This window comes from Papaver somniferum, chromosome 11, assembly GCF_003573695.1.
Source record: "Papaver somniferum cultivar HN1 chromosome 11, ASM357369v1, whole genome shotgun sequence".
NCBI classification, from domain to species: Eukaryota; Viridiplantae; Streptophyta; class Magnoliopsida; order Ranunculales; family Papaveraceae; genus Papaver; species Papaver somniferum.
Genome location: NC_039368.1, coordinates 15,910,844 through 15,921,284, shown reverse-complemented (window position 1 = coordinate 15,921,284; position 10,441 = coordinate 15,910,844). Strand labels below are relative to the sequence as shown.

At 35.5% G+C, this 10,441-nt stretch overlaps 1 protein-coding gene and 1 pseudogene across 1 annotated transcript; one reads left to right on the top strand and one right to left on the bottom strand.

The window, feature by feature from the left end:
• The first annotated feature begins 1,603 nt into the window (after positions 1-1,603).
• LOC113320197 lies at positions 1,604-3,356 on the top strand (annotated as a pseudogene).
• A 2,366-nt stretch (positions 3,357-5,722) lies between these two features.
• Positions 5,723-10,189, bottom strand: LOC113320870 (trafficking protein particle complex subunit 1-like). Its single transcript, XM_026568763.1, has 5 exons — positions 9,848-10,189; positions 7,385-7,651; positions 7,186-7,300; positions 6,976-7,094; positions 5,723-5,997 (listed from the first exon to the last, which is right to left on the bottom strand). The coding sequence occupies exons 2-5, from the start codon at positions 7,606-7,608 to the stop codon at positions 5,949-5,951; spliced, it is 507 nt and encodes a 168-aa protein (XP_026424548.1). The 5' UTR covers positions 7,609-7,651; positions 9,848-10,189; the 3' UTR covers positions 5,723-5,948.
• Between the last annotated feature and the right edge of the window lie 252 nt (positions 10,190-10,441).

Genomic DNA, 10,441 nt, shown 5'->3' with positions numbered 1-10,441 from the left:
CTCTATCCTGTCAAGACTAGACTGAAATGTGATTACAGATTTGAAATTTGAAATTGTATTGAACTGAATACACTGCATTACCAAAATTGTCAATTTGAAATTGAAACACCTCCTTTTTTTCTCAATGTTCAGATGATTAAAATGGAAAGAAACTGAATAATGTTATCTTCATCGCATGATTCTAGGTTGGTGCATGCACAGTAGTAATTTAAATTAATTCAATGCACCATTTCTCTTGCCAACTACTACTTTGTTTTTCAGCCATCAAGTTCAATTCATTAAGGCATTGTGCTAATTTGAACTAGTTCATTAATTGTGCAGAGTACTCTTGTGCAATGAACATTTTTATGTTGCAGAGGGGTGAGCATTTGGCCCGTAATCCGTGGATTTAACCGGAACCAACCATTCATTTGCGGATGGAATTTTTGAAATCCTACGGATTACGGACCGGGACCGGATGCAACTTTGAAAATTCGTTGGACATCCATATCCGTTAAATTAAGTGCATTTATATAGCTCAAAAAAATACTATGGATCATTTAGAAATTCTTAAGGTGTTTGCTTGAGGTGTTGTACATGGCATTTTTATATCCCTATACATATATAGGATATGTAGGTTCTATGAAGAGTCATTTGTATTGACTTTATTTTCTTTATTATAAATTTTAACTAAAACAAATCCAATCCGTCCATCCGTATCCAATCCGTCCATCCGTGTATCCATTGGATGCAAATCCGTTGGATATGGATTGGATGCGGATACCAAATTTGAAATCCGTAATGTATTTGATTGGATGCGGATGGGGTGAAAACCGGTCCATACCGGCCCATGCTCACCTTCACTTACAGTGGACATTTGAAAAATCAGCTTCGTCTACCTACCTGACCTATTAGAAATTTGTTGATGGGCTTGGTGTGCAACTCTTTTCTAATACCCAATGTCATGGTAGTACAGTGTTAAAGTCGTTGAGTGATGATACCAATGATCTGAGTACAAAATTTGCCCACATAAATTTCTTTATCGATCATTTTTGTTTTTATTTATTTATTTGTAATTTAGATACAATTTTTTTTAATTCTTTCTTACTCCCTACTTCCCACTATTAGTTGACCTATTCAGTTTTAGATTTTGTCCCATTAATAGTTGATTTTATATCATTGATTTTATATCATTTGATACTCATGTTTATATTTGTTACGTAGGTGTTTTATAATGCTTTTCAATTATATAAAACATGCGAATATCCGTAATATGGTTTGAGAGATAAGTCATTTCTAAATTGTGGTCAACTAATAGTGGGATGGAAGTAGTATTTATTTGGGAGGTGAATTTGATCCCATTATCATTTTGTATTTTCAAGCAACAATGCTCAATAATGGAGCTTGTGAGTTATAACTACATTTTCAAAGCTAGTGATTTTCTTAGACATAATGAGCCATATCTTATCATATCTCATTACTGATAATGAAGTTGCATCAGCACATAAAATGAGTGAGCTTTAATTACATTCCTTATTTAGAAGGTAGAATCTTACACCCATGCCCATGAAGTTGCAAGCTCAACAAGCATTTCTATACTTATCTTTGCACAAAGTTGGTTTCCTTGCAATTTAGAAACTCTAGAATAGATTTAGTAACAACCAATAATAAGGTAAAACTATATAACGAATCAATGAAACTGATATGTCATTATATAGAAATAGAAAATGAAACTGAGTTTTATATTACACATTTGAACTTTGAAGTCATGGGTGGCAACACCAACACGTACTCTTATAGTTATCCATGTTTTCTTCTTAAGATTCATATCCTTGTGCTTATTAAGATTTGTTTAGCGTATAATACTAATAACAACGAAAGTAAGTGTCCAGCATTATTTGTATTTGGAGATTTTTTGGTTGATGCTGGAAACAATAACAGACTGATTCACTTGGCAAAATATAATGTGGAACCTAGTGGTATCGATTTTCCTGGCGGGATACCTACTGGCCGATACACCAACGGAGAAACGGCTATTGATTTTGTAGGTATTGAAATAGCAACCACATGCATAAGTTATCCCTAGTGAAATTAATTAAGAGGATATAAAGAGGTTTTTCCAGAAAATTTAGTTGTTGTTATTTTCTTTTTGTAGGTCAAGGATTGGGTTTCAAGAACTTCATTCCGCCTTACAATGATCCAACTACTGCAGGAGAAGTTGTTTTTCATGGAGTCAATTATGCATCTGGCAGTAGTGGAATTCTTGATCACTCTGGTTATATGTTTGTAAGTTCACTGGCAAAATCTTTGGTTACTATTTATAATTGTAATTTTCGATAAAATGCATGTTCAATTGTTTGACCGTTGAACTATATGTAGGGAGATCGATTCAGTATGGATGAACAAGTTGATATTTTGCCAAAACAAGGCAATACATAATCTCGAGCATCGGCACTATTGAGGCTTCCGAGCTTTTCTCCAAATTTCTCTTTAGTTCTGGTATAGGTTCAAATGATTTCGGCCTCAACTATTTCACTCCATTTGTTTCAATACTCAATCAAAAGTTGATTCCTCTAGACGAATTTGTAGACTCAATGATCTCAAAATATAGACTTCAGCTAACGAATTTGTATGAACTTGGCGCTACAAAGTTTGTCATTCAAAACATTCCACCTATTGGTTGCGTCCCGTTTGAGAGAGCACTGAACAAGCTATGGAACGGGGGGTCTTGTGTCGCACCCATAAATAATGCAGCCATGTTATTCAACACGAGATTGGAGGCACTGGTATTGGAGTTGAACTCGAATCTTGTTGGATCACAGTTCCTTTACGCAGATATATACTACATTGCTTGGGATCTCATCAATAATTATCAGTCTTATGGTACGCAAAATCATGGAATTACATAAATTTACTCTGTAATCTCTGGAAATTTCAAATGTTTTACACTTTTGTTGATCTTGGTAAGTTACATGTTAGGTTTTGAGAACAATGATTCTGCATGTTGTCGCGGATTGGGTCCTTATGGAGGGCTGGGATTGTGTGGTCCAACATCGGAAGTTTGTTCTGACCGGACCAAATACATATTTTGGGATTTGGCTCATCCCTCAGAGGCCGTCAACTTGCTCGTTGCTAACGGATTGCTGGACGGTGATTCCAACTACATATACCCGATAAATATTCGTCAACTCTGTAACAGCTAAAGACCTTTACATAAAGTAATTCGCAATAAAGAAATTAGTGAAGATAATTTTCATACCCAAGTCGATTATTAGTACATGGACCTGTGGTCCAGTGGTATATCCTTTTTTGTCTTACTAAAAGTGTTAAGAAAGTGAAGTCTAATGATGGAGAATACCAATGTCCATATTAAAATCATTAAAATCAATTAGATCTTATCTTCAACTTCAAGAGAATGAAAAGACAAACACAATGCAAAAAGAATGAGGTCATTCCGACATCGGACGAAAAAGTTATGACCAAAACAAGATCGAAAAACTTGAGTGTGCAAAGAGAAGGTTTGGCTGATAACTCAACAACACGAGCTAGCCGAACCTAGATCCTAGAAATCAATATTTTCGAAGTGTTTACAGAGAGAGGTTCGGCTTGAAAGTGATCTAATCGAGTCAGCCGAACCTGACAACCACCTGGGGTAAATTTCACTTCTCAGGTTTGGCCGAGAAGGTTTGCAAGGTATTAGCCGAACCTGACACTGTTCTTGGACGTATTCAATACAAATTTTGGGGTTCGGCTAAAAATTGACATTTACGGTTTTGCCGAACTGTTCATAGACACTTTCAGCGTGAATTTTCAAGAACAGTTCGGCTCAAAACTCAACTCAATTATCACCGAACCCGCTACTGTAACCGTCAAAAACCCTAAGTTTTTAGCAATTTAACTCATTCAATCCATGAAAAACAACAAATAAAAGATTGGGTTTGTAGGGAATACCTTCTTATCCTCATTTCAGTATTTGGAGATTCAAATGGTTGAATTTCCGATTCAAATTCTGGTTCAATTATAGTTTTTACACCTTCATCTTCAATTGGTTCTTCTTCTTTAATTTATGGATTGGAAGAGGATTTAGAACACCTGACGTTTGCTTTTTTCTTTGTACGATCCATTATATAGTTCAATTTAACCGATGATCGAATTTTCACGCATCGATAATTAATTACAGCGATGAAAAAAAATATTCTGAAAGAAAAGGAAGGTGGTTTTTCTGGAGGAAGAAGAAGAGATGTTTAGGATAGTTTATTTTTTGATTTTAGGTTCAAGGGTATATAGGTAATTGAACTACACAATAGACACCCCTAATAAGGTCACCTAAGATGGGAAAACTATTTTGTATGCCTTGAAAGTTTTTGGTATGCCTAAAATCACAGTTCATTAAGTTATGTATCAAGAATCTTGATTTATATCACAGATGCATAAGAAATTGGTGCAAGATTTATAGTTAACCTTAGACCTCGTTCTCCAATTGAGCCTTCAAAGTTGCAATTAATTCATAGGGGTGTGCAACGGACGGACGGCTGCAGATTAGGGGTCACCCGCATCCAATCCGTCAAAGTTGCGAATTTGGAAAATCCAACCGTGTCCGGCCGAATCACCCGCGAATTTCACATCCGCGGATCAGCAGATGATACGGGCCGGATGCGGATTAACCGCGGATTTAGTTAAAATAAAAAGAAAAAAATGAACTATCATGTGGAGTCTGATTTATGATAGTCTTTATTTTCTGTTTTATTCGTCTGTTTCAAATGGAAATGAAGAGATTGTTGTTGTTCCTTGTTCAGTTTGATTAGTGTTCAAATTGGCGATGCCTCAGGTCCCGTCTGCTCCTGTACTATCTGTTGTTGGTGAGCGTTATTACAATGTCATTGCTGAAGCATTAAGAGTATGTGGGGAGGATGCCTCAGTCGTGCAGCCTAATGTTGCGGCGAGAGTTATTATAATTCACGAGATTACTCAGTTTATGTCGGTCTTTTGTTTCACATTTGACACCGTCTTTTTCAGGATGTTGGTTTGATTGTAAGCTGTATACATTCATCCAGTCAATAACCCGTCTAGCTAACCAAAATCAAAATCAGGTTTGTTTCTCTAGTAGATGCAACTAGAAGGTATGCTCACAGTACCAGTGAGATAGTAAGTGGGCTTATTAGCACTAAGAATTCACTACTTCTTAACTAGACTCTAACAAGTAACAACTTACACAAGACATGTCAAGGTAACATTTGCATTTGCAAACACTAACGAGTTACCCGCTCATTATAAAACCTAACTGTCCTATGGTGCGGATAAATTCGCGGATTGTAAACCAAACCGTGTAAACGTGCGGATTTGAGAACCTCACCCGTGTCAGGCCCATAGCTCTTGCGGATTGAGTTCCACCCGCCATTTTACGGACGGATACGGGTGAAATCCGCGATTCCGGTTTTTTTACACAGCCCTATATAGGGGCACGACCCTAAATTACACGTCTTTCACTTGGGCTCGCTTGGTAAGATGCTACATTTGAACTGCACGGTGCAACACCTATGTCACAACTTGCATTTGATCAAACTTCACAAAGCAAATGAGAGTCGATGTCAAGCATACTAATTACAAAGGAATACACTCTGGATTTTGAGGTACCTACTTGGATGGTATTTCGTAGCGTACTTGATGAGAGATCGATCTAGTCTGGAATCACGTGCATCTTTAAACATCAAGTATTTGCACTTTTTGTTTTTTCAAGCAAATAAGTTTTCAAAGATGAACTTGGAAGCTCATCAAACACTAATGCAGAGGAAAATAGACTGATGCTTTAAAGTTTAGCTGACTAAATGAAAAATGTGATATAATTGGGCATGAAAGAGGACAATTTTGTAATATATTTCTATATCGTCTTATAGGGATACATGTCAAGAGAAACAAGATAGGTTTAGTACTCGTCTGGCAGATCATCAATGATATATGTAACTCATAAACTACACATTCTTCACGTATTGATCAAGAGCTGTATTCAAAAGCTCACACCTGAAACAAAAACCATAAGTACGGGTTAAGTTGCAAATCCAGATTTTGCTTCCTATCTCAATCAAAGAGATGAAAAACAAAAAACACAATGTAGCTGGCCTCGATGGTATATTTAAAAGTTATAACTACAAACATATGGTAATAACCTGAGCCATATGTTTCCCTAGCCAGATAATACTGCCAATGAACCAGGTAACATAACAATGGTTCTTAAGATGAGTGATAGGTGGCATGAAAATCAAAACTATTTGCCAAATGCTCTTCTAGCCAGTCCAATGGAATTTGCCAAATGCCAGCTAAGAATATGCAACCAATGACGATTTCTAGTAATCCATCATACGAGCAACATATAAATTCTGTATGTTGTATCTACTCAAACTTAAAGCAGCCATTTTCAAGTATATATGAGCTTCCGCGTGCCTATATTAGAAAATTCAGCCTCAGTGCTTTACATAAACTACATCTAATAGTTGAAATATGAGTTTCATGGTCAGAATACATGAGATAGTGCGGGGTAGGATTAGTGTACAGTACTACAGTGATTTGTGAACAGTGAGGATATAGTTGTAACTACACAAAGCTAATGTATAAAGTGAGGGGTTTACCCTCTGAGTGGAACACACTCTTCCATTCACTCTCTTGATTTCCACACTAATATGCGGAGACTTAAGTTAATATCGTGTAACACTAGTATCCCACATGGACCTGTTATTACTGTTTGCTTGTACCAAGAAGGGAAGCTGGTCTGTACTCTGTAGTGCTTAATCATTGCATCCATTCTAGTCAACTGTAGTTGCTCCTAGAATGAAAAGTTCACTAAGTCCAGCATCTTAAGTAAGTCCTAAAAATCATGATCTAGTCCAGCATCTTAAATTAGTCCTAAAAATCATGATCTGTACCGACCAAAAAAGTATAACATGATAACAGCTACCATTTAACAAGTTCAAGAACATAATCATAAAATAATTGAAAAATTACCTAATTTGAGTCCCTGGACTATAGAGGGGATTCTTGACAACATACTCCACATACAAACTATAAATGTGCTTTAGGGATTCCCGTAAATCACCAGTTTTTGGATTTGTAACCAATATTATCTGCACAAATTAAATAAGTGTGATTAAATTACAAAAGCTCGTCCTCCTCTTTTAATTTCTCATAACAAAGACGTATAGATTCTCAATATACCTTTATCCCTGAAGGGGTTTCCATTAAACTTAATTTGTAGGAGTTTGTACTGAAGCTATGGAATGAACATCCTTGACCTGGTAATTGAGGCACCCCAAGGTTTCCTTTCTCAACACTGAAATACAAACATATATATAGAATAAGAAGCTGAGCCTATTGATGTGTGAATGTTGAATGGTGCAGGTTTTCTCTACATTACCTGGAAGGGTCCATCTTTGCAGTAAAAGATTTGAGTGAGAAAAGAAGTCCGAACATGAGCTTGTGATCTTGTTGGGAACTAAGGGTTCTGAGAGGTCTACTCCATTCTCTATAGAGCAAACACACACCATTCCTATTGAACACGTACATCATGTGAGCACGGTTCCCAGCACCACTGGGTATGGGAGGTGATGGACTGACCTCGGAACCTCCAAAGAACTGCATCCCTCAGAAACCTCAAACAGATCTTGCAGCAGTCTCTTGTAGCCTGCCAAACTAAATTCATGAGCCTCACTGCCTAATGCTTAAATATGATAAGAATTCCTATCTGGAAGAGCAAATAAGATGGATAATAGCAAGCTTAGCAGAAACATAATACGACATCACAGATACAAACTAAAACAAAAGAAAGACACTAGGAGAAGCCGAATCAAGAGACAAAAACCTGAACCCTTTCGGGCATTAAAGACATTCTGGAAAAGAAAAAAACTTGAAATCTAGTTTTAAGGTTGCAAAGTTAAAGATTTAGTGGCATATAAACTTCAGACTTGTCAATTTATTAAATTAAAATGTATCAGGAAACAATTTTAGTTAAAAATAGAATCTTTACAGCTTACACCATCATCTACCAACCTGAAAGGTCAAAAGGAAAGAAAAACTAACACCCCCTTTACAGAGCTCAAAGTGTTAGAAATTTGAATGAACAAAATATGCGAATTTCTGATTTTAAAGCTTCATATTCAAACTAGAAGTAGTTCCTTCAATAAACACTTTCTGAGATCTTCGTAAAAAAAAAAAAAAAATCTTAAGAAAACCCTATATTATTTGATGTGTCCAACATAGCTTACAAATTCAGATCTCTAGTAACAAGTAACAACAAATATTAATAATTTGATCCTAAATATGAAAACGGTACAAATAAAATATTCAAATATACCTTAAAAACTATGGGTGAAATTCAATTTCAATCGGCAAAGTCATAAAAAATTTCTTATTTCTGTCAGTCACACAAAACTGACAGGCAAATTTTTCTGAACCTGTCAAATTTTATAGTAAATTTTCAAATACATCAATGTTCCAACTTAATTTGCAAATTAACTTCAGTTCATCTCATCGTTAATTCTTCTCACCGAACAGATTTCAATTCTTGTTCACTGTCTCTGCTAGCAATTTTGTTGAACATGTACCATACTGATTCATAGCATAGAGCTCAAACAATAAGCCAAGCAATTGCTATCGGTTTAAATTAAAATTTATCAACAAATGAAAGTAGACAACATCAGTTTTGCATCTGATAGAGTTCAAACAAGACAACATCAGTTTTACAGCAAACCCATTCAATTATTTATCACTAGTCAAGACCCATGCCATTTCCATTCCAAAATAAATCAAAATTTTCATTCAATAATTTTCGATCAAATATATTCATTTACACAAAAAAATTGAGGAGGACTTCCTTATATACATCATTTTTCTAGAAGGCGTCCTCCTAAGAATAGTGAGGAAAGGAACAACAAAAGTACCTTAAGGGTAAAGCTTACTTGTTTCACTTTGTATAAACAACAAATCTTGACTTTGATATTGCTTCGAGAGTCATCATGGGATTCTACGAAGCTTCAAATATCAGTCTAATTGCTCTCTACTATTGCAGAAATAGGATTAACAAAATATGTTCAAATCAAAACCCAAATTTATATACAGCAATTTCCTACTTTCACGACATTTAAGGTTCGACATTATTAAATTATCCATGTCTAAAGACCAATGCACAAACAGGAAGAGCAAATAAAAAATAAGAACATCCAATACTATAAACTCATAGATTTTTTAACCGGGTTGTCCATCTACTGAACTTGTAACCATAAAGCTAACCCCATTGTCTAACAGTTCCACAAATAAATTTTCAACAGGGAGGAAGTCCTCAATGCAGCATTGTAACAATCGACTTGAGCATGTATAAACAATGTATGACATTCTTACACAACAACAACATTACTAAATTATGCGCAGAAGCATTACTAAATTATGTGCAGCATTGTAGGTATCGACTTGAACATGTACGACCGAAGTATGACATTCTTAAGTTGTTTCAACCTAATGATCACTCAAATCTCAAAAGTTCAGCATAGTTTCACTTATTGAGCAAAATTGAGTTGTATCCTACATATATTAATTTGACTGACCGGTGATGATACTGATTTCACTGAGACCCCTAACTGTTATTGATGGTTAGGGTTTTAATAGAAACAAACAATGCTTCCAATTATCACCAAAGATAATAGCCTAATCAAACAAACTCATCATTAAATTTTCGAAACAATATACATTTTTTTGAGTCATTTCATCAAACGCATTACAGAAAAGTAAAACTAAGCCATAACATGAATCAATCACTAACTGAACAACCCACCAAATGAAAAAAATCTCAAATTGCAAAGGCAGGGAAAAAAATAGAAGAACAAACCTTGATTGACAACAGTACATGCGCCAAGATCAGAGAATTGACGATCTAGAAGTGAACCATCATATGAGTCAGCTGATTATGATTTTACCCAAACAGAACTTGAGTGTTATCTGTGTTAGGGAAGAGATCTCAATAAAACTGAAGGTGTTAATGGATGAAGATGATAAAATTCCAGGAAGAAGAAGAAGAGCGAAGAGATTTTCGATGGAGAAGAAGGGAATCGAGAAAAAATGGAAGAGATTTTTTCGATTTTAATTCAGCAGGAGTAATTTTCGATTTTGTTTTAGGAGTAATAATGGAGAACAGGTGCTTACCCCTGGGTTGAAGCAAATACTCCCTCCGTCACCGTTATATAAGCAGAGAAGTGAGTTTCACATGAAATAAGATTTTTTTTTTGATTTCCGACATTTCCATACTTTTTCCCGTTTTATCCTTTGTACAATTTCCAACACTAGAAACATTAATTTAATAGTAGTGATAACTATTTATAATAAATAAGGGTAATATATGAAAAAATCCATCGTGAAATTGAAAGTCTGTCTATCTAATGGGACTACAAATTTTTACAACGCCGCCTTTATAATAGGGATGGAG